A 24,740-nucleotide genomic window follows, 5' to 3' on the forward strand; every position below is an offset into this window, starting at 1 on the left:
CTTTCACTGTACACTCATCCTTGCTTTTAACCTTTTCACCTGCTTTTCTTGGGACTTTATCATGTGGGACAAAAGGCACAGAGAAGATTAGTAACTCTTCAAACCCTTCATTTTTTGTTTCTGCTGTTCTCTTTTAAAGGATATTGCAAAAGCCCAAAGCAAAAGGCAGAAAAAGAAACATGAAGGAGTTATAGAATATCCATCAAACCCGAGTTCAGAATCCAGTGTTCCTTCTGCAAGACCCAGCAACAACTCCCTGCACCATGCAGTCAAAGCAGTTGGCACAGCAGGAACTGCCTTAGAGAATAAATTAATAAAAACATCAGAGAAGAAAGAGTGAATAAAGCTTGTCAAGAAATGAAGAGTTTGGAGATGGAGCATTTCCCACATTTTCATGCATCTGGGAGATAGAAGGCAAATGATGGGTGATTTACTTTTGCCATTGAACTATGGAAAGATTTCATCTATATCTGCTCCAATTTACTCTTTGCAAGTCTGGCCTAGATGGAGTACATCCTTCTTCCCTGCAACATGCCAACCATCACTGCTATGCCACTGTCATTGCTAAGAGAGGAAAAGCTGCACTTACTGTGGGACCTCTGCCATCACCCAAGAGCTCTCCCAGTGAGGGGGGTGAAAAGGGAGCTAGAAGATAAATATTTACAGCAGAGGATTCTACCAGATTTCCAAACTTCTGCTAAAACAGAAGGCATGAAAAACTTTTTTGTTTTGTTTTTTTTTTTTTTGATTGAGACACTCAGTGATGCACCTCCCAGCAGGCACACACCCAACTCTGCTGTTAATTCATGAATGCCTCTCATCACTGGGCATTGCTCAGAGTGGGCACCACAGTGGATCTGTTTCCTACTCTTTCCACCATGTCTCCCTCTCTCTTCACTTCCCTGCACAGCAGCTGATGGAAATTTTAAAAGAAAAATGCTTTTCTTGAGAGGTTTCTTCTCCTGCCTTGCAACCTCTACTTAGTTTAGGGGGCAAATGTGCTATCTAACTGTTGTGGAGACAACATGATTCTCAAAGGCTGGGACTTGGCACAGAAAGGGAGAAGAACAGATGTTCATAGATATCTTAGCAAAATGTAATTACCCATGGTTTTGAACACTACATACAACACATTCCAGTAAATGTAAAGCAAAAGAAAGTGCTCTTTGTGTCCTTGTGAGCATCTTGGGTGCTCCTCCAGATCTTACCTGTGCTGTCCCTACTGCAACATTTCAGCACAGCAAGCAGCAGCCTTCTGAAATGTGGGCAGCACAGATGATCACTTCACATACAGGCAAATAATCTTTTTAGCACTAATTTTCTTGTTCTCTACAACATCCAGGTCCTAGGGGAAAGCAGAGCCCAAAGCTAGCACAGGATGAAAAGAGTAGTTGCTTCTGCATTAAGATGCTTGTAATGATTCAGCAACTTCAAGCCAGCTTCTTTCTACCAAACAAGGAGTCTTTATGGTTCTTCTATAATCTGATAGTTCAAAGTGACAAATGAAAGAATTTGACAGAAGTCATTACCACCTACAAAGCTGTTGTACATTTGTGAGCACAAATGGGTCAATTGTGCCCCAACCTTGCAGCTTTATTCAGCTGGGGGAATAATCCCATTCTTTTTTCCAAAAAGTAATCTACCGTTTTGCCTTCCCTAACAAGCAACTCACCTGAAGCACCAGCAGCAGAGCAAAGGCAGTGTCACAAACAGCTCTAGGTGTGATGTTTGCTGCCCAAAGAGCAGGTGAAGTGCACTGAGGACACTGTCATTGTGAGAGTGACCAGCTATCTCCCATCTGACACCCCTTTCAGCTTCCTTTAAAGCAGACACAATAATCTCCAGGAGCAATCAATCCTCTACTTTAGTTGAAAACTGTTGCTGAACGGAGCAAAATAAACGAGAGAAAATCTCAGCAAACAATTCAAGGTCTGAAATTCTTCTTTTGTAACAATTAGTAGAGAGCCTTTGTGTGCCTCCTTCCACAGCTGCCTAGTGCAGAGGGAAGCAGAGAGGGTCACAACCTTAATTCTGGACACAAATTGGCTGCTGGTTCTTCACTGCTGAAACAGGGAGAGGAGGTTATGGTCACAGAGTAATGAGTGAGATTACACTGCAATCAGGGAACAGAGATGGGAGCTGGAGAGATGTGTTGAAGGCAGGGAAAACATCCCCTAAATTAAACCCCTATTGTTCACCTCATCTCTGCCTTGGTGGATAACCCACGAAACTCTGAGCTCCTGCCAGGAGCCTGTGTGAATAATTCCAGAGCATTTTCCTGCCTGTGGTTAACACAACTGTCTATGAGCACAGGAGCTTTATGCTTCTTTGAGCCATACATATGGGAAGGGAAATTTTTGGTAATCCCAGGGAATATCCTCTTCTTTTCCCTTTCCCCAGTAAAATCTATACTGTTGTTTTTCAGGATGAAGGGGTGCAAGCTGCAGACAAACCACAAGTGCAGTACATGACTCTTTAGCACTCTGTGCATCATTAGAGCAAGGTTATTAACAGGATTATGGGGGGCTGAGGGCAAGCTCTCATCCCTCTGGAGGATGATGTGTGAAAGCAAGGAAGGTAAAAGCAAATTTTCAGAGGAACTGTGCTTCATTCAAGAGGTGAATTAGTGTTTCCTTTCCCCTGAGACACTGTGGAGATTCCTGAAGACAACCCCAGGGTAGCAAAACCCTTTCCTGAAGACAACAAGAATTCCACAAGGACAGCAAGATTAGAATCACCAGTGGACATCTGACTCCAATTCCATGTTGGCACCTGCTGCACAAAAATATGAACACAGACACAGCAACAACTGGCAACAGTAGCTCTCAACATTTTGGGAAACAGAACTTGGGAACTGATGCAATGTGCTTTGAGATCTTCCTTCAGAATCCTTCGTGTAAGATGTAATGGCATCCTCTACCCAGTGTGCTAAATATGGCTAAATATAGCCATTCCCACTGAGAACATCTTCAAGTCCTATCTCTGAAACTGCTATGGATATCAGCTCTTCCTTCATCTCATTAACACTGCTGTAAAGTGCCTGGCACAAATCTACATCAAATGAATATAATTACAGGGGGAAATACATTGCATTAACTTGTATGTCTGGTCTTCCCTTGCTTTTTCTGTCTTACTGCTGGTACACAATTTAGTTTCTATTTTTCTTCACAATTCATCTTCTTTGTCCTTCTTTTCTTTCAGCCTTTCACCTACTCCTTAGTTCAAGCCCAAAGCTGATTGCTTTCTTTCCTTTTTTTTTCCAAGTTTGATTGATTTATTCTGCACTTACGTAAATTATTTTATACAAGGCCTATAAAGTGTAGAACTCCCTGCAGAACAACAAAAGCACTGTTACCCATGTAGGTAAGGAGAAAAAAAAAAAGTAAAGTTAACAAAATGCTAAATTAAGTAAGAATCTCTTACATCACACTTTAAAGCCTGCCAAATCTGACTCTTCAGATGTACTGCAACAGCAATTTTCTAAGACACAGGTCCTTTGCAGGTAAAAATCCTTCCTGTCAGACAGAAAAAGAAATAGAGGTTCTTCCAGCTGCTCCAGCAGGGACTAAGGAATGATGTAACCTTTTAAACAACCAGGCTGCAAATTGTCAGGAGGTCACTACTGCATGGCCCCAAAACAATGCCTTCTCCTTGCCTACTATAAAAAAGAAAAGGAAGAAATATGAGGGGAGGTATTTACCTTTCATATCTTGTCTGAAACACTTGCAGGACTTCAGGCAAGTGATCTCTGCTGAAATTCATTGCATTGCTCAGTCCATCCTCACTTAATTCATCTCATGAAACTCTTAAATGGTACCCAGGCTACAGGCTGGCTCTCTACAGAGATGGGAATTACATCCCTAATTACAAGATATGGTACTGCCCTAATAATAAGTACTGTGCTCAAGAAGTCCCCACCCAGGGGAATGAGCCTTGACCTCTTTTAACAAAGACTGCAAAACAGTTGATAAGAACATTAAAGCAAGTCCCTGCTCCAGAAACCAGGCATTTGCTTCCTCCAAGTGCTCCAGGGCTGGCTGCAGAAATAAGCTTTGAGCACATCTCTCTAGTCAGAGCTGGTGATGATTGTCTGTCCCCCAGCTCAAACACAGACTTGGCAACAAGCATGCACAAGAGGAATTAGAAAGGCAGACTTTTACCTCCACAGTATTCACTTATTCCACCCCACAATCCCCAAACAGCACCAGGACAAGCTCAGCTCGACAGGTCCATTGCAGGCACTGCTGGAGAAATTAATCTGAATTTTCATGCATCTTCAGGATGAACCTCACAACCCCTGGAGATGATGGTCTCCTCTGCAAAACGCCCCAAAGAACTGGGCCTTGCTAACCTGTCATTATTGCTCCCTGCATTTCCTTACAAACAGCACCTCTTGCCCTGAGAGTTCTCCCACCTCACACTGCAGCAAATCTCAAACTGGGGCCAGCTTTTCTTCTCCAGCACAGATTTGTAGCATTTAACAGCAAACCTTCAATTACCACAGTGCATGACCGTAAAACTTGCTCAACTGGAAATGTTCACTTATTTCTAACCTTGCCTCCAGTTGTCTTCTTTCTTTTGCCCCCAAAGCCATCTCAAACAGTATTCTCCTGGAACCTCTGTGGAGCCTGCCTAGCACAAACCTAAACCATAAATCAAAATGATTTAAATTATATGGAAATTTATATCTCTCCTTCAACACTAAACTGGGAATGTGGCTTCTAATGGGACATCACTACACATTACTCATAAGGCCAAGACATGTGGCATTTCCCAGGGAATATGCACAATCTCCTTTTTATGCTGGATGACTTATAAGCAGCCATCAGTCTTTTCCTTTTGGGGCTGTGCCTTCCCTACCCATAATTTGAGTCCTTAAAGTGAACCCCTTGATGTAGAATCCACCTGCCTCAGAGAAGAAGTAAAAAAAAAAGAAGCAAAATAAAAAAGTCTTGGAAATATATAGCAACAAGAAACTGGCAGGACAAACTCACACTCCCACTGTGCCAAATTGCAAGTTTAGTAATTCTGTTTTCTTCCTGCTGAGTGGAAGGTGTCATTAGTTGCTGTATTTAGAGGCACAGAAAAGGTTCTTGGAGCAATCCCCAGCTTCCCTCTGAACCAGGTGGCTGCTGACCACAGGAGCTCTCTGCAGCTGGGGACCTTCACCTTCATCTGCCTGCAGGCACCATTCCCATTTGAATGGAATGGAAATAAACAGGGCAAGTGGCACTGTGTGAAGAGAAACCCTCAGGCCAGGCTGTGCTCCTTGGGGCTGGAATTCATCACCTTCAAGCCCCTCTGCATAAAACACTCTGGGGGGCTTTTAGCTCAAGAAGAGCTTTCCTTCTGGGAGAGGATTTCTGCTCTGGGCTGGTCTCTGCAGAGCACCCATTGAACCAAATCCTCATTTCTAAAGATTACTACAACAATTCAAAGAATCATCCTCTTACTGTGAGAGCCTTGGAAAGGGAGCATAAAGGCTTTGGGAATGCCCTGCAATCATGCAGTGTGCACCTGCTGGCAACATTCCTACAGGCTTTTGAGAGTGTCAGCCCATCAGAGCATGGGGAGAAATGTGCCCACCACTGCTGGAGGAAGGGCAGAGTGTGGCTGTGATGGCTCAATGGGATTGCAGAAAAATAAGGACACAAATCCATAACCATAGGAGGTCTTCATGCTGCCTGGAAGGAGGAGGGAGGGGAATTGTGAGGAATTGCCCCTTTGCTGTGGTAACCAAGGCTGGGAGCAGCCTGTGGTTTCCAGAGCTGTTTGGGATGGTGGAAGTGAAGACCACCTGTGCTGACAGAGAATTGGGAGAATCTGTGCAAACCTTCATTATTTATAAGATAGCTGTCCAGAGGCAAATTGCCTGGAATCCATTAAAGGGAGAAATCCCAGCTCCCTCTGGCAGTTGCCTGGCACAGGCCTTTTCCACTGGCAGAAAAGGGAGGGGGAAAAAAAATCACTTTCATTTCTAATTAATCTTCTGGTATATAATACTTTTAATTAGGACGGGGAAAAAAAAAATCCTGTGTGCTCTTTGAGAGAGGAAGGAAGGAGCTGAAAGCAAAGCAGAAAGCTCTGGATCTTGGCTATGATTCAGTCCTTGTCTTCCTCAAAGCTGAGGAGCAGGTGAGCCCCAGCTCCTTCCCTTGCCATGATGTGACCAGAGCCCCTCAAAGCTTCAGGGGCTGCTCTGCAGATGAGCAGTGGGACCCTGGGTGTGCAGAGCTGGCTCTCTACCCCTGAGAAGAAAATCCAGGTGAAAGAGAAGCAGGAAAGAAAAGTACTGGAAAAATACCTTGGATAGAAGTGAAGCAGACTCTGTTGGACACAGCGTGGGCAAGGAGGAAGAAAGGAGAAAGAAATACAACCCAGACATTATTTTTTCAAATTAATAACCCCCCCAAAATTCCTTCCCCAATCCCAAATTTCCTATCCCTTCTTTTTCCTAATGTCTCTCTTCCCTGTATTCATTATTAATGCTACTGGGGGTACAGATTTGCACTTCAGTTTCTGAAAAATTAATTCAATGATTAAAATTTCAGTCCCTGAGTAATGAAAGCAGCTCAGGCAGGCTGGACAAGCCCCTTTGCAGTCTGAAGGCCTTTGGTGTGCTGCCCACTTACCCCCTGCAAGAGAAGCCTCCCTGTAGACCTGGCTGCAGGGGGAAAATATGGTAGGAAAATGTGGTTTTAAGATGATTAACTTCTGGTTTTGTGGAGAAGCCATTTCAGTTTAATACTCTACCAATTTGGTATTCACTGCAGAGAGTGAACCCCAAGTTCTTCCAAAGCTCAAGCACTTTCATGGCTTTCCACATCACCCCTTGGGGAAGGGAAAATCTCCAAAGAATGTAAATATTAATTAGTTCTGAACATCTATCACTCACTGACAGGCTGATTGCAGGCTCAGAGACTTTTGGTGTGGCTAATGACATTTTCTGTGACACTGTGCTTAAAATGAAAGAATAGCAGAGAAAGCTTCTTGGAGAAAGACATCATCTCAACTCACATAAAATATCTATTTTCTCATCTGTACCCACACTATCAGCAAGACTGAAGGAACCTGTTAACTGCTGAGGAAAGGGCAGGTGACACAGCACCCGCCCCTGGATGGCAATTTCACCTCATTCCAGAAAAACAGAGACTCCCACAGCAAATTCAGTGTCAGCTCAAGGAAGGTCCTTTCCCAGCCTGCAGCAGAGCTACCCTTCCCACCAGCTCCATGTCAAAGCAAAAAGTGGGCAAAAGACCTGCATAATTCTCCACCCTCAACTTCCAGCACTGTTATTTTTATTTATTTTAAAATAAATGTGAGAGGGATGTCAGAGCTCTGAGCAGCACAGGGAGCTGAGAAGCTCAGAACCTTCTCCAGACTGAGATTAGAGAAGGACAGGGAAGGGCTGGATTTCAACTTACACATCCCAATTTCATTCCTAAGGTGCTAAAAAAAGCAAAATAGAGCAAATATACACAAACTCCCCCTTCCCTTTTCAATGGCATTATGCTTCAAGGCTTAGTTGGATTTTTTTCCCAGTAGGATAAAGACAATTAAAGTGAACAGAGTCCTGGGGAAGCAACATCTTGGGAATACAGTGGAATCTCAGGGCAGCACTAGCAGGACATCCCCCCCCAGCCAAAGCAGCACTGCTTGTGCTGCCATCATGGGGAAAAGAAATGGACAAAGAGGAACAGGAAGCTCTGCCAAAATCCTCTGTGGGCAGGAAAATAGCAAAGCTGTGAAGCTGAGATCTGATTTTCTCTGAAGCAACAGGATTAGTGACAGCCCACGTTGCACTTCACTGGGGTCAGGATAACTGAAGGAACACTGAGGGCTGACTCAAAGCAGATTCAGACACTCTATGGCTTCTCCTGGAATATTTTATCAAAGTTTCTAAAATTCTACTGAATTGTGAATTTTGGGGGGAAGACCAAATGTCTTTGGTAGCTCCAGAAGAACACATGCTGTGCGTATCACCTGCACAGTGCTAGGAACAAAAAGCAATGCCCAGAAATCTATTTTTCACCACATTTGCTGAAACTTTGCCTGGTGAACGTGCAGAGCTGCTTGAGAAACTCGCTGCTTTTCTTCCTCAAGATGCAGCTTTGTGGAGATCTCTGAATACGTGGGCTTTTGTGTTCAACTCTTGAAGTTATTCTGAGCTGAGCCTTTAGCACTCAGCCCTGCATGTACAGGGCAGACAGAGTGCCAGGACATGCAGGATGAGCTCCCTCACAGGATTTCATGCACCAGCCTTCCCTCCTCAGCACAGGTTCATTCATCTTGCTCTTAAGAGTCCAGGTGGTTTTACTGCAGCTATTAAATTTTCCCTTTTGAAGAGGCTCCTGAGCAGGATCCATCCCAAGCTGAGTGTGAAAGTGCTGGGGGCACAGCCCTGGTGCTCTGCACAGAGCAAAGAGGAAATGGAAATGCTGGGACAAGCACTTTGGCACAGCTTCTTGGCTGGGCTAAAGGTTTATTCCTGGGATGCTGCTTTCCTGCAGACTAAGGAAAATTAAATTTAGCACTTTGCAAATAAATAGGTTAGGGCTGAAAGGACACTATTTAGGAATTTACTGCACACAGCAGCCTCAGAGATTATAGATCCATCACCATCTATTACCTTGCTAGTTACTGCTCCCACTCTGTCTATCTTCCCTACTTACAAAGTGGTCCTTTCATCAGGTCTTTTTCTGTTCCAACTTGAAACTGTCATCACTCTAATGGAATCCTATGAAGAAAAACAACTTTAGGCTGCAGTGACTGCCAAAAAGCCAAGGACAACTCCTGTGCTTCCCCAGGACAAGGCAGTGAGATTCCTGCCTGACAGAGACATGCACAGATGTCTGACACCCTCCTGAGCAGCACAGCAGGAGACAGCTGTTCACACACATGCCCAAAACCTCTGGGCCTCCCTGAAACTGTCAGCTGGGCCTTTTCAACACCCACAAACACAGGAGGCTGCTCAGGGACCAGCACACTGACAGCTGATGGCAACCCTTGCTGCAGATTCATCACAGCTACATGGCATGGAGCAGCCACCAAAGGCACCAGCACAATTATAAACCCCACCCTGTGCTGCTCTCCACTCTCTGCTTCAGAGAAAAATCATCTGCACACAGTTCCCTCTCCAGGGCTGGATAGTCCCAGAAATGCAAAGTGACAGCCAGCACATGGAACACTCCCCAGAGCCTTCCATTAAGACAGACAAACCCTTTGCTTAAAGATTTAAATTTGTGACAGCTCCTCAGAACATGGCTGAGATGGATCTACTGTTACCAGCTACCTGCTTTAGCTGAAACAGATTAGGCACAAATTAAAAATTTCAAGCCTCAGTTTGATACAAGATCCAGGAAGACTGGTTTGTTTTCTTCTGGAAGCAAAAAATGCCATCAAAAGATAATCTTGAGAGTTACCTAAGCTGGAGGTCATCCTCAGCTCTCAAATTCCCTGCTTCCCTCCCAATGTGATTTAGCTACAAATCCTTATAAGACAGATTTGACATAAAATACTTTTTGGAACTTCTTCCTCAAAGGACATTCTCATGAAATTGGCAAAATAGAAAATACATTAGATACAAAGGCCTAAACCAGTACTAAGTTACCTGCTCAAAGCATGATCACCCACATGGGGCAGCAGGAATGGGTTTTGTGTGGAGTTCCAATGATTCATGGACTTGCCTATTTGAAGCAAATGTGAAAACAGGAGAGGTTTTTCTAGCATTTCCATGAATGTGAATGAAGACACTTGATGCTTTATTAGATCCTTAATATTGAATTGTTAGAGTTGTATCCATGTGAAGTATTAATTAGTACACAATGTAAAGAGCTGAGCTGCAAGCACTGTTGCTCTGTAGTGTCAGGTAGAAATCCACCAGAATCCCAGCAGTCAGTCCTTGCACAAAACTCTCCAGAAGGGTTTTCAGGGCACTGACACATTCTGCCACTGCTCTGTGGACACAGCAATATTAATGGATTGACAGAGCACCACTGATGGGACATGTTATGATGTGGAGAGCCCGTGGGGCACATCGTGCTGAAGACTCCCTGATGCTGTGAAGAGCAGCAAACTCTCAGTAAATGCCACAGCTGATTCCTGATGTACTTCCAGCCCTCCCCAGCAGTAACTGCCCCCTCCAAGTGGTAGGATGCCTCAGAGCAAAGCAGAAGGTACACTCACAGCATTTATTATTTTTGCTTTTCTACAAGTGATTTCATTAAAAAAAGGTCTCTGTTTAGATGAGGGTCTTGGTGAAAACCCAAACATGGTACAGACTGGGATCCCATGAAGGAGAGCTGCCTATAAAGCTCTTATCTTAAGCTGGCAAGCCAGTTTGAGAGAAAGCACATTAACTGGTTTATGCTGTGCCAACTTCATGGTTAAGAACCATGTAAGAATTGAGCTTTTAGACTGTGAAGTGTGGAAGAAATACAAGGGAGGTAGAGGAATTGTAAGGCTGTGAGATGCTGGCTCCTGTCTCACTCCTGATGAGTCAGACACCCCCTTTGTCTGCCAAAGGGGACCTGTGACCATGACACCCCACTCTCTGCTTCTCACTAGTCCCTCACTCCATCCTTCCCCACACCTGCCAAACGTGGTGAGAAAGACCCATCCACCTCACCACCCAAACTGAATTTAGGCTGAAAATTTTCAACTGAAATCCTACATGAAGGCACAACACAAGCATTTATATTCACAACAAATAAAGGAGAAGACCTTTATATGAGCCCAGACACACCTTTCAGACAGAGGCAATAGATGTTCCAGGGCCATACCAGCATGGGAATATTTGATGTGTTTCCATACTTGTGAGCAATTTTTGTACACACAAACACACATCCTCTTCCCTCTCTGAAGGTTAGAAAATCTTCTGCCCCAGTCAAGCACAGCTAGCAGCTATAACTCCCAAAAGAAGAGATAAGTCCTAATTACATTTGTATTTAAACAACGTGCTGCTTACTCAAGACAGAAGAGAGGCAGTGACTGCCACCCACTGCCACTGGTGCCTTTGTGCTGCCATGACCTGGGCACTCACATCCTGCTGGGTGCTTTGCTGGATGTTCCCAGCTGCACCTCAGAGCTGTTACCTGGAACTAACTGCTTTTCCTGGAGGTCTTCTCACAATCCTGTTCCTGGAACATACAGGGGAAGGGTGATGGAGTGGTACAACAGCCACCCTGAAGTCCCTTGGCAATGCTCTGGCTGCTCTCTGTGACAGCAGCCAGCTGAAGAGAGGCTTCAGGGTGTTCATGTGGAATCACAAGTGGAGGAAAGGTGCACAGGGATTGCTGAGGTCCCTGACAGCACAGGTCACACAGGGATGGCACAGGAGTGATGCTGTGACAGTCCTGCTCTGGCTGAACGTGCTGCCTTGGAGCAGATCAACAGAGGCCCAGAACACACCCAAAGCACAAAGCTGACCCCACCTCATGTCCCAGCACAGCAAACAGAGACCATGGAGCAGCCAGGGAAGATGGCTGAGATGCAGGTACCCAGAAACTCCAGGCTTTTCCCCCTCAAGAGGATAAAAACCTCCAGCAATTTTTGCAATTTCTGCTCCTTTTCATGTGCAGCTTTGAACAGAACCATAAGCAAGTGACCAGTGGGTTGTGCCTTGCTGACACATGTCCTGCAGAACCACAGGAGAGCAGCCAGGGACAGGAACAAGCATGCATCAAAAGCTGCTTTGCAAAACACCCATTTCATGTGTGCTTGGAATTCCCCCAGCACCCAGGCTCCAAGGCACTGCCTCTTCCTTCAACAGCACTGATCACACAACTTTTAAGTGGAAAATCTTGTGAAACTATCAGAGACTCAAATAAATAAATAGTTTGAAAATTTTTAATGCCAGCTGAATTTGGTGGGCACGCACAGAAAAAGAAAAGAGCACCAGTGGTGCCCCAAGCCCCCAGCCCTCTCAGGATGCACCATGTACCTGAGGGACAATTTCCTGCATCCATTGCTGTGCAAGAAAAAGACACCTGCCCTGGTTACACCTCCAACCCATCCACATGCAGCTTCCCCACCACAGGACATTTTGAAAAGCTTCTCAAACCCCTGAGAGTGCACCAATTGTAATATCCTGCAACCAGGTGAGAAGGACAGAGAAAAGCAGGAGCTGACTGACCTAGAGCAGAGCCACATGGTGATTAAGCAGCAAAGACAGGAACAGGAATCCAGGAGGGGTTTTGCTTATGTCCCCTCTGCTTTATCCCTTTTTTAACACTGTCTTCATCTCACATTGCGTAAACACATTCCTGCCAGCCCACAGAGTCCTTTGTAAGCTGTTCAAACACAGCAGCAGGCAGACACAGACATCCTCCTCTCCTGAGACATCCCACAGGGACAGCGGGCACAGCCAGCCACAAGAACCACTCTTCTTCAGCAAACTGCAATCACGAGGCTGCTGGGGACATGCTGGGGGGCAGAGAAGAGGGAGAAGGTTTTCTCAGAGCAGGGAAGGCAGCCAGGCTCTGATAAAGGAGCCTGGCTCTGCCCCATGACACCAGGATGGAGGCACAGGCTCCTGCCCCATGTCCCTCCAGGGCCACACATGCTGCCACACCAGGCTGGATGCTCTGGTTTAATTAAATTCTTATCAGTGACCTGTGATCCTTGATGGTGCACGTGACTCACCTCAGGAAGCACGGGCTGTCACTCCTGTTTCATTAAATAAGAGATATTTCAATGAAGGGGATTCAGAGGGAGACAAACTGCAAATTTATTTTAAAATAGGTGCATTCCAGTGATTTTGTTACTTGTTCTTATTGCAGAATCATAGAATCATTTAAGTTGGAAAATACCTTTATGATCACTGAGTCCAGCTGTAAATCTAGTGCTGCCAAGGCCACCAGAAGCCCAGGAAAGATGCTGTGGTCCTTCAGCTGGGATGGCTGATGCCTGTCACAGCTGGGATGAAGCTATCAGCAGTTCTGACAGTGATGGAGGCTGAAGTCAGGTGAAGAATTTGCATGGATAACTCAAAAGCTGCCTTTTGTCAGTGCCCTCCTCCTTTGCCAAAGGAAGTGCAGACAGAGGCAGAGCTCATGGCAGCACAAGGAGAGTGCTGTGGGGAGGGGAACCTGGGAATATCACAGGACACTGCCCTGTCCTTGGGCAATGAAGGAGCAAAGGGAAGGGAAAGTGAAAAAGCAACTTGGTGGTCAGCAACTGATGACTGTAAAACAAACAGAATTGCAGAGAGACAGCCTGAAATTCAGATGGCAGCTGAGAACAAGACAAGAATCTCTGACCTTTCACAAAGCCTCACCCATCCCATTCTCCTGCTAGTCAGGAAAGACTCTGTCACTGGAATAATGCTCCAATATCATCACCATTCATTACCTCCTCATGCCTGGGTCTACCTTGGCACACTCACAGGCATGGCAGGAAGGGGACAAGTGGTGCCAATGGAAATGGGTGTGCCAGACTGGCAGGTGGCAGGGGAGGATATTCCCCAGAACAAAGGTGCTCTGTGCTCCCACCAGCACCATCCATCCATTGACCCTCACAACAGCCCAGTGACATTGGCAGGAGCATCACCCACCTTGTACAGGTGGGGAAGAGAGGCAGACAAAGAACATTTGTTCAGCTGGAAGAAGGCTTCAGCCCAGCCTCTTCTGAGAAGCCTCTTTGCTCAGAAATTCTGCAGTCAAAAGGAAAACCTTCTGTTAGATTTCTCCAGCATACTTGAGATGACTGGCTTCATCAAAAACAGAAAAAGAAAAAGCCCTAATGTGCACTAGGGAATAGGCAGTTGTTCAGGGAAGCATGTGCAGTAAGAGAGAAATTGTGTAAGGAAGAAAAAAAAAGCATGAGGAAGAGAAATTTGAAGACAGTAGCAAGAATTAAAGTTAGGTCCTAACACAAAACATGCTGCTACACTATCTGAAAGAAAATTACACGTGGGAAGTTTAAACACAGGATTTGATGCTGTAACACCACAGATTGCTGAGCAGCTCCTTTTGGAGGCTGCTGATTAGTGCAGCCCAGGATGGGCATTTGCTGACCCCTCCAGGAATCCCAGCAATCATCCAGCAGGAGGGCACGGTGCTCTGGAGCCGAGCTGAAATCACACGGGCAAACTGAAAACAAAGCATGGAAACGAAATAACTTGCAATTAACTAGAATGAGGAGTTAAGAGAGAGCCTACAGTCCCTAATCAATCTCTTGCTGCCTGGCCTGCTCCACCGATGAGCCCCATTGTTAGTTTTGATTGTGTGTGCAGGAGTGTGAGGAAGAATAGCTCTCCATCAAAACTGTGATTTCCCTCTCCCCTCGAGACTCATCAAGGGTGAAGAGAAGGGGAGAAGATAGAGATGCAAAAAGAAACAAACAGCTAGAACAAGCTTCTCCAAGAGGTTTGAGGAGGAATAACTGAACCTGCAGGAACGCCAAGGATGTGGACTCAAGAATCACAGCTCTCAACAGTGCTGTCAGCTTCAAGATGAAACAAGAGCACTCAGGAGAATAAAAGCAATCCCTGCATTAACCATCCTGCTTATTCTGAGCTGTACATCATTCACCAGCCTGCCCTGGCCAGACTGGTGCTCAGACTGTGCTGGAATCTCAGCAGACCAGACTCTCTCTGCATGTTTAACCACACGAGTTTTGCCTCCCCCTTTCAGCCAGCAGCTTGTCAGCATCACTTGGTATTTGAAAAAGAGCCTCCAAGTTCTTTTTTGTTCAGTCCAGGCTCCTTTCCCTCGTGAAGACAAGAGAATTAAACTATTGCATCTTGTGCACACTGCTGCCCTGTTGTGTTCTGCACTCCTGGTCAATACAGGAGCAAGAGGACAGTGAGGAACCCAAACAATGGGGCAAGCTAAGGAGGACTGGGCAGTTCAAGGTGGAGTCTGTGCTTCCACCATGCCCTTCTTCCACTCAAAGGAAAGAAATATCCCATATCTTTTTTACACCCTTAACCCAGCCCCTGCACCCAGCGTGATCCACATCAGAAGCAAGTGTTCACTTTTCAGGCAGCCTGAAGTTTGATAATTACAGTTCCCCTTAGAGATCTGCCAACTAATTCTGTATTTAACTAATTAAAGAGGTGTGCAAAGACAGTGTGACCATACTACCTTGCACAGCTTTTTAATTTACCAGGTTGTAGAAAAGCTGTTGATTTTATTTGATTTTATGACTATACTACTAATCCAACACAACACCAATAAAGGTTTTATTTTGCAGTAAAAAGTGCCAGCCCTGGAGCAGGCCACATTGTCAAGCTATGCCAAAATGCTTCTGGTTTTGTTTGCTGTCTGGTATCTTGGGTATTCTCTCTCAAGGAATACAGCCTATCAACTTGGGGATGCTCTTCAATAAAGTACTGCTGGTGTTTGGGGTTTTGTTTGATAATTTTGACAGAAAATAACAACAGGGTGAGACCTGGAAGCAGAGAGAATTCTGTGCTCTGCAAGACTAAGCTGTGAGGATATAGAAAATATCTGTCTAAAGGCAGCCTTGTGGCCATGATTATTGATGAGTTCAGACACATAACACCACTGTGACACTGGAAAGAGTTTGTCAGGTTTATCTTCCCAACCAATTTAGACTCAAATAATTTAGGCATAAATTATCAAAAAATCTGAGCACTCCCTTCTAAGAAAGTAGAGGAATCTGACACTAGAAAGACTTCAAACATTAACAATTGCACAGGATCAGACTGATGACCTGTTCAGCCCAGGATCTTTTCAAAGAATGCCCCACATTCATGCTGCAACACTGGAAACAGTTTACCTGCAGCACTGAGAATAATCAAGAAGAGATTGCTCCCTCTTCCTCATTCAAGTCTTTATTCCCATTTCCAGAGGATGGACTTGGAATGTTGCCAAGTACAGAAGCAGCAAAATCACTTGTATACCCAAGCCAAAAAACAAGCAGCATAAAGGGGAATTCTCTTCCTAACCTCTATAGTAGGGAGGTGCCTTTACACCTCCAAACAGAGTTCTGAATGTCCCTACTTCAGGCAAATGTACATATTTAATGTAAAATGATATTATTATTTGCCCATAAAGATATCCTAACATTTTAGAAAATGCAATGGCGTCCTGCTCTCAGCAGTTCCTTGAAGCCATAGGGTCTATCAAATAAAAAGATTTCTACTCTGTTTCCTTTAAATTGATTGAATTCAAATGCTTTGGCTGGGACTGTGTCCTTAGGCACACAAAAAGAAAAAAAGCCACAATTTAATTCCTTTCCACTGTTTGTTCATTTGTACAAGTGTCTCCAAATCATCTCCTCTTCAAATTTGACCAGTCTTTCTGTTTACTGAAGGACTTTCTTTGTCTGAAACAATTGTCATTGCCTTTCTAAAGACCTCATTTCCTTACTCCCATTCAGGACCCAGGCAGAGACAAGGATAAACAGCACAATGTGGCCAGGCAGTGACAGCCTGATTTGCCACCTCCTCATTCTGCTGATCCAGAGGCTCCCCTGCAATGTTTGCTTGTTTGAACAGATATCTTTAATGGCTTGTTACAAAGGCAGTTCCTGGATATCTGATGGGTGGGCTGGTCTAGACACACCAGTGAAGCATCACGCTGAACACAAAGTCTGTGCCTGGACACATCTAATGGAGCAGCAACAGGAATGGAATACCAAACTGTCAAGTGCCCCAGGAGCTACAATGCATTACAGCCCACAAAAAAAATCATCAGAATCTAAACTCCTGGTGAGGAAACTGTAACAGCCTTTCCACAGTGTTTAATTGAAACAATAAAAAGCACAAACAAGCGGGAGCTGCGAAGCCTGAGATGTGCCCACGCACTCACACAGGGGCTGAAAATCACTGGGACATCCTTCAAGCTGATGAGCTCATCTGTTGCACTGATAGGGATCACCAATAAATACTGGTATGGTTTCACTGGAATCAGTGCTCATTTATAGATGCAGTCATTGACATTCCCAGCACAGCACTGTGATTAACCCTTTCACTGGAGCTGTAATCCCAATTAATGCAAACTGGCTGGACACATAGTGCAGGTAGATAATAAGCTCCACTACAGTAACAGCACAGGAAAACCAAGCAAATCTTTCATCTCCATTTAGCTTTGAAGGGGTTACATTACAGGAGTTCCTACTGAATCTTTCACTTAAAATTAAATGCCACCAGCAGTGCTACTGAATTATGTTTTTAAAGTTTACAACCGAACTACAGAAGCTTGTAAAGTGCCAAGGGATTTCTCTGGTTTAATTATATAGACCCTGTTCCATAAACTGCTTGAATAAAATAAATACAAATAGCATCCATGCTTTGTGACCTCTCTGGGTTAATGAAATGCATACAAACACCCACAGTCTGCTATGGCTCAGAAATTCCACAGCATAAACACACAACCCTGCTGGAAGCTGTAGTCAGGATTCAAGCCTTCATACACATATGAGAACCAGCTGCCTGGACTCAGCAAGGAAATAATTTGTTGTTTATATTCTACTACTATTCAAAGCTGTAGTCGGTGGGAATTGTCTGCGATTTACTGAACAGGGAGAAAGAATCTGAAATTTTCTTGTTCATGTTGTAATTAGCAAATCTGCTCCTCTTGTCCAGAGAAGTGGTAAGAGAGGCTGAGGAATTCCCAGAATCAATAAATGACCCACCCTTGGGTCTAAGAAATGTGAGATCTTCTTTACCAGGTGACACTCACCTCCATCCTTGGGACATCCTTGGGAATAAATACTCAAGTGAAGGAGAGAAAGCAAGAAGAATGTGTAGAGAGAGAAATCTGTACTTTAGCATCCTCTCTCCTGCATATAAATTATTTATATTGCCATTTCACCAAGGAGAGTTTCCTTCTACCAGCAACAAGCTCCTGAGCTGCCAGCCAGTTCTCATTCTTGTGGCCAGCATACATTTTATCAATTTTCTCCAAGCATGCCATCTCTCCTATGGTGCAGAAAAAACTGCAACTTGTACTGTCCAGCCATGGCATCCAACACACATCTCCAGGATCCTGCTGAAGTTTCATCCATTAAATATTTAACACTACAGGTGTGAGTATAGGTCTCTGGAGGTGTTAGAGCAGCATTTCACCATCTCAACAGAGAACTGGTTTCAGGATTAAATGGCAGCACCTTAAAACCAGTAAAATTATTCTCTTCCCTGAGCACTGAGCTTTCTTTTGCTGCCATGTGCTTCAGGTCGTCCAGAACTCTCCTAAGGCAAATCAGTATGACTGTTCTGGGGATAATTTCCTAGTTTTACTAAAGATCCTAGGTGCTGTCTTATACACACCCTGATCTGCTTTATCTGTTAGGTTGTTTTTGTTGGTTTTTTTTTCCTGAGGCACTAAAGTTGCAGAACAGGAAAATGTTTGTCCTATTATGTAGACAAACAATCTGGCAACCATCCACAGAAACAGAACTTTCCCACTTCCTGCTACAGAGTTCCCTCCTGTGCTGAACACCTCCAAACCCCATTCATAAAGGAGATTTGCTCTAGGGAGAATCAGTAGGAGGCAGGTACTATTTTAAGTGCTGTTGTGTTTACCAAAGAGAAGAATAAAGTTCTCCCACTGACCTGTAAACTTGGGCTGTTGGCACTTGAACCAACCTAAAGACAGGATTTAACATCTTGGTGACTTCTAATGTCACACCTCAGCTCTCTAAGGCATCAGCCCAGGTTTGCCAGCTGGAAGGCAACCCAGCAGAAAAACAGCCCCTCCATCAAGCCCCAACCTCACAGCCCACCCAGCCAGACCAGAAGACAGACTGTTATTGCTACTCATCTGTGCTGTTCACAGAAATGGCACTTCACACACACCAGGATGAGCTGCTGCTCAAAAGGGATTCCAATTTACATAAAGACAAGATGATGACACGCAGACAAGCTGGAGGATGGTAAAAAAACATAGGGACATATATCTCATAGTGAAGTAATGATGAGCCTTGATGGTTACATAAGGTTTTATTACTGCGGCATATAACTGATAATATAAAAAGGTGAAGTGCCAAGCCAGATGCCTGAGGTATTATGCATATATAGTCTCTCCTCTTCACTCCAGACTTTGATATATAAGTGGAAGACCAGATGTCAAACAACCTACTTTTTAACAGGAGAAAGGATCTTTACTTCCCTCCCAGGGAACACTTCCACGTAGCAGGGGGGCAGTGATCTTCCAGTTTAATCACTGAGAAAGAACAAACACACCCTGGCACATTGAAAACCACGAATGCAAAGAAGCAGGTGCAGCCAGGGGTGCACAGACCTACCTTGAAAAGCAGGCAGTCCCCCTGGTGCTCAGCATAGATGGAGCTGAGCCTGTACTGGTTCTCCGTGGTGATGTCGATCTGGTACCCGGTGAGTGTGTAGCACACCTTGCGGAATTCCTGGATCTTGGTCTGGAAAACTTCTTTCAGACGTTGGTTCTTCAGTTCTGCACTTTCCACTTGCTTCTTCAGCTCTGGGGAAGGGAAGGAAATGGGGACTGTCTTATATGTTGCCAGTACAGAGTCCTTGTGCTGTACTTACAGTGCTAGCCAAACTGAGTGAATTGAAAAGGTTAATTAAAAAGTGAATTAAGCAGGCAGAATAAAGAAACAAGCAAGCTGGATGCTTCTCTTCCTGGCCCCAGCAGACCAAAAGATAGTAAACTGGGGAGTAAGGAAAACACACATATCTCAGTGGGATGGATTTTTCTTTTGCTCAGCCAGTTTTTTAACAACACACTAAAAAAACTCCAAGCTCTAGCATCCATTTCCCCACATGCACACGTCCTGTTTTCCACACAGAACCCAAGAGAAGGGTGCTCCTCTCCACGAAGCAGTAAAGTGGAGAAAGGGTCCAAAATGCATCTCTGTATGGCTGCATCAGGAGGAAGCTGCCTGCAAGGGAAATCCCCTCCAATGGAGCAGATTCGAGGTAAGTGCTTTGATCTCAAATTGACACACTGCTTAGGAATCCCTCAAGGTTTGGGAAGGGGCTTTTATTGTGATAAAAAGCCTGGAGAGCACTTCTGCCTCTTTGCATTTGCTACCTCAACTGGACTAGTCCCTATCAGAGAGGTCCTGGGAGAATCCCTGCCACTCACCCTGTGTTTTATTGCTACAAAGGGAGCTGCCAGCACTGTGAATCCTTCAAGAGGATACACAACGATTACCATGAATCTTTCACCCAAGGTGCCTTCTGAGTAATTAAACCTCAATTTATCATCCCATTAATTACAGAGATTGGCTTTACTTTAATATACACTAGAGATGTGTTCCAAGTCAGGCTGTTTTATCAACACTGCAGTCCAGGGTTAGGAAAAATCCTGACTCTTTCTAACAGCAAACAAATAGACTCCCTCAGTCGCATACCTCTTTGTCATTCTGAGGTTTAATGCTTTGTGCTGTGATCAGAGACATAATTGCAGCATTTGTAACCCATATGTCTTTAGTTCAGCTTCAGGTCCAGCAGCAGGACAGCAGGAACTTCAGAGCAAGGTGACTGCTGGAATATGAGGAATGTTTTTGGCTGGGTTTATAGAGCCCACACTAAAACATTATCGCTTCCCAAGTGAGCTGGAAATTTTTTTGCTTGAGTACTTGCTGGAAAGTGTTTCCATTGGCCTCCCAGGCACAGTGCAGGGAGGATGCAGGATGGAAACTGCAAGGCCATGGACTTGCCAGTGACATTCACCTCTGAGCAGCTGCAGGCACACCAGGAGAATGCCAGTCACCTCTCATCTCCTGTACTGCTTTGGTTAGGCACTGTGGGTGGAAGGATAATTCAATGTGTTAAGTTAAAGTGCCTTAAATGCCACTGAGGATGCCCCTGCTCAGAAGTACTTTGGCCTTAATCCAACTCAGTTTAATCCCCAGGCAAGGACAGGAACTCTTTAATGGTTAAAGAGAACTACATGTCCCTTTACTTCTGAGTGAGAGCATCCACACAGGGAGAATTAACACTGGCCAGCTCCTCACCTTCAGCTCATCCAGCTCCACCTTCCTGAGCAGCTTCTGGTGGTGATGTACAAGCAATGGTTGTCTTTACTCTGGGCATCCCCCTGACTGTATCTTGCTTTTTGGAGAGCAAACCAGTGGAGGGGAGCATCACCAGTTGGTTCATTAAAACCCTGCTATTCAGGGAACCCCCCAATTGTAGAGGCATGTAAAGTAAGTAAAGAATATCCAAAGCACCCTTAATGGCCCAAAGGATTGTGTCTTACACACAGCCACTTCTCAAGAGCTCAAAAAGGCTCTTTTCTGACCACCCACCTTCCCACTCACAGCAACTCATCAATGTGTGATTAACTCAGCCCTTCTCTGGATTATATTACTATCCTTTTCCTATCATCTCAGCCAGGACTGGTCTTTGATTAATCAAGTAATCAGCCTCTGAAATTGGGAGGTTAATGGGTGGCTCTGGATATTCTCAGCTTTCATTTAGCTATGCAACTGTTAAGGACAAAATCCTATATATGAAAGTAAAAATTCAGTGACCACACTGCAGTGGTAAATAACATTTCGTCACTGTCAGAGACAGCCCTGCCTTTAATATATTGCCCATGTCCAACAGCAATATATTTTTCCCTAATAAATGCAGCCTAGCCTTGGAAAAGTAAATCTGCCTCTTCCTACTGCATCTCAGAGGTTGCCTTTCCCAACTTTTATAACCTTGGAGGTGGATGGCACCCTAATTCATTAACTCCTTGAACAGCTTTCGTTATTCATGAAGAGTTAGTGCCTTTTCCACTGCTTTGTCTCAGACTTGGTCCTCCAGGGCCACCACGAGCATCCTCACCCCCACCCAACAGTGCTGGCCTAGTTAAACAACTCTGACTCTGCAATAGCAACTCAGTGATGGCAGCTGCTTCCCTCCACTACCCTCAGGGTGAGAAAGGAAAAACTTTGACTACAATCAGTCTTTTATGCAAGAAATCTGGGGCTTTCCATTGTAACTGAAGTACCAGGGAGCCTTCACCCCTGGCTGTGTGCCCTTGCCACCTCCCTGCTGCTCCTGCTGGCCCCTCTGCAGAGCCTGCAGCACTGCTGCTGTCCTGGCTGCAGGAATTCATCTGCATGAGAAACCTCTCTGCTCCTTGGAGCCACTGGCACAAGGTGCTGAACTCCAACTGCTGATGGAGATGCAGCTGAATGTTCCAGTGCCAGCCAGGGCTGGATAAAGCCTTCTCTTCCCTTCCCTGACTCCATTCCCTGCCCAGCAGGGCTCCTGGTTTAACTCAGGACACTGGGACTGCTCCCCTGCTTTCCACTGAGGGATCTGCTGCCACAACCAAGCAAGCAGGATCCGTGGGAGAGTAACTTCAGAGGAAGGAAAACTGAGACTTGAGAGATGACAGATGGGATGCCACTGCTGAAACAAATCCCCTTGAGATGTCCCAGGATATCTCACACCTTTCCACCACACTTCTGCAGGGAAGAAGCATCCTGCAGGCTCTGTGTGACACCAGCCATCCCCAGACAATGTCTCAGACACACTGGGGTGTCTAAAATGGCAAAGAATGTTTAATTTTAGGGTAGCTATGGAGCCCCTCTGCACCATGAGTCTGTCCAAGTACAGACCTGGCACCCAGGCAGCAGGACAGCAGTATATGTACAGATTTGGGGACAGTAATTAATCTTTTTAACATGTTCCCCATGAAGTGAAGATGTTAAGCTAAAAGGCAGCTCATTGTTTGCTCTGCTCTGAATCCAAAGCTGTGAAAATGCTAATTCTTAAGCCTCACCTAATACCACTAATTCCCGCCAAATTTCTAGCACAGTCAGGAAAAATTGATTTAAAAGTCACAGAGTGCAACTCAGCTGTTCCAGAGCAGTGTCCAAGGCACAGAGGGAGATGCTTTTGGGATGGGCCAGGTGCAGCACAGAGCAGGGCTCCAGTGACAGCACTGATGTGCCCCCTTTTATCCACCACCTACAGAAAATGGAACAGCTTCATCCCCTCAGATCTTCCTCAGTGTCTGAAGAATTAAGCTTAATTACACCTTTAAAAGACATCTTGAAAACTAGAATCTGTGTATTTAGAGAAGCTGTTTGAGTTCCTGTATTTGATCATGTTCCACTTGCACAACACAGGTGAGAGAAGTTGCAGAGGCCATGGATGGGGAAAGTCACACCACAAACACCCTTCAGCCCAAAGAAGGGATGCCAAAGCATCTCCAATTTTATGAAAAAAAAAAAAAAAAAAAAGAACTGAGAAAATAAGCATGAGGTTATGCAGGCCATGCCTTGGCTGGGGGTAATGACTGGCCTGAGGAAAAGAAGAAAAGGAGAAGAGAGAGAACAGGAAAATATATAGAAATACTGTCCTATCTCCTTTATATTCAGGCTGAGAGTATGTACAAAAAGTTGCCTGTCCTGAAGAGTTTGATGTGGAAAAAATATCCTCACTGGAAAAAAAAAAAATCATTAATCTGTTAGAAAATTAATATTGCCAGATGATTAATTCCTCCTAATGATACTGCTTCTTGAAACACCTTGTATTTTCACACACTTACATTGACTTTAATGAATAATTCAAACTATTTTGGATAAATAAATAAAATATGAGTTGGGCTTTTTTGGTCTCATATTGGAAATGTCACTGATTTTTATTCCATTGCTTTGGCACTCCTTACATCTGAAAGTGTTCAGAGCAGCCTGGAAATGCCACAGCTTTGGCTCTTGCTCCAAGTTCAGCCAGTTCAATCAGTAACAATGGCAGTCTCTACACCAAAGAAAACCAAATTCATGCTTAGCCTTTTCCCCAGGGAAAAAGGAGGAAACAATGTGACTCTGAGCATGCCAAAAGTGGCATGAAATTAAATGTATCACTAGTCTTTTCCAGGAAAATACAAATTTGTTCTGCCCATCCTCAAAGATGCCACAAGCCATGTAGCTGCATTAATTCAGCTGCAGTCCCAGCTAATAGAGATGCCTCTCAAAAAAGCCTGCAGTCCTTTCTAACTCTCCATTAAAGGTTACTTTCCCTCACTGACATGTTTGGGGGTCACTCACTCCACCACACAGAGGATGAAGTATTTACACATCAGTTCCTGTCCCTGCTGACCCTGCCAGATGCCTCCAGACAGATGCCACCCAACAGGGCTATGGAGGATGCTGCACTTTCACCAACCCTGCTCCACTTACACAAGACATTGCTTAAATTTTGTTTCCAGCTCACAGAAGGGATGCCAGAACCACCTTGGTCACACCAGGTCCATAATGGGAAGAGGAAACAGTGTTTTCTCAGCTCCAAGCAGCAAGGCACAATTACCTTTATTCTCCCCCATCTCCAGGAGCTGCTGCCATCCTTAATCACCCCCTACACCCCCAAACTGATGCTGAATTACTCCATCCATTGCAGGTGTGTCCTGCCCAAGGGTCTTGTCCTTCTGCACCTGGGACCCTTCCAGACATTCCCCTGCTCAAACCCCGAGCTAAAATTTTCTTTGCCAGCCTCAGTTTATGAGGAGCAGCATCTGAAAAGAGTTCTGAGATATTCTGTGAAGGGCACAACATAAAAATAAATTGTATCGTGTTAAATAAAGGCTAATAGGAGAAGAGCTGAACATTTTCTGATGTAGGCAAGTTTATGACCATTGCTTTTGAGAAATAAAATTCGCTTTGCTAGATTTTATAGGCATGTTTTATGCCCTGGGGGAGTGGGACCACGCAGCCCCACACCACCCCTACTCGACCTTACAGTCTGGCAGCCTCACACTGCTCCCTGCAAAACTTGAAATTTGTGACATTACAGCCATGAATTATAACTTTTCTTGAAGGTAAAAACAGTTTTATATTCAACAGACTGC

The 24,740-nt window shown here is 44.8% G+C and overlaps 1 protein-coding gene across 2 annotated transcripts in view; it reads right to left on the minus strand.

Moving 5' to 3' along the window:
- The window catches only part of MAD1L1 (mitotic arrest deficient 1 like 1), a 418,937-nt gene that overhangs the window by 149,871 nt on the left and 244,326 nt on the right, over nucleotides 1-24,740 (minus strand). For both annotated transcript variants that reach the window (XM_079320917.1, XM_079320916.1), the window contains exon 17: nucleotides 19,216-19,406. In XM_079320917.1, coding sequence (XP_079177043.1) covers nucleotides 19,216-19,406 — 191 coding nt within the window. The remainder of the gene's footprint in view (nucleotides 1-19,215; nucleotides 19,407-24,740) is intronic.

Source organism: Erithacus rubecula (genome assembly GCF_903797595.1).
Source record: "Erithacus rubecula genome assembly, chromosome: 17".
NCBI lineage: Eukaryota > Metazoa > Chordata > Aves > Passeriformes > Muscicapidae > Erithacus > Erithacus rubecula.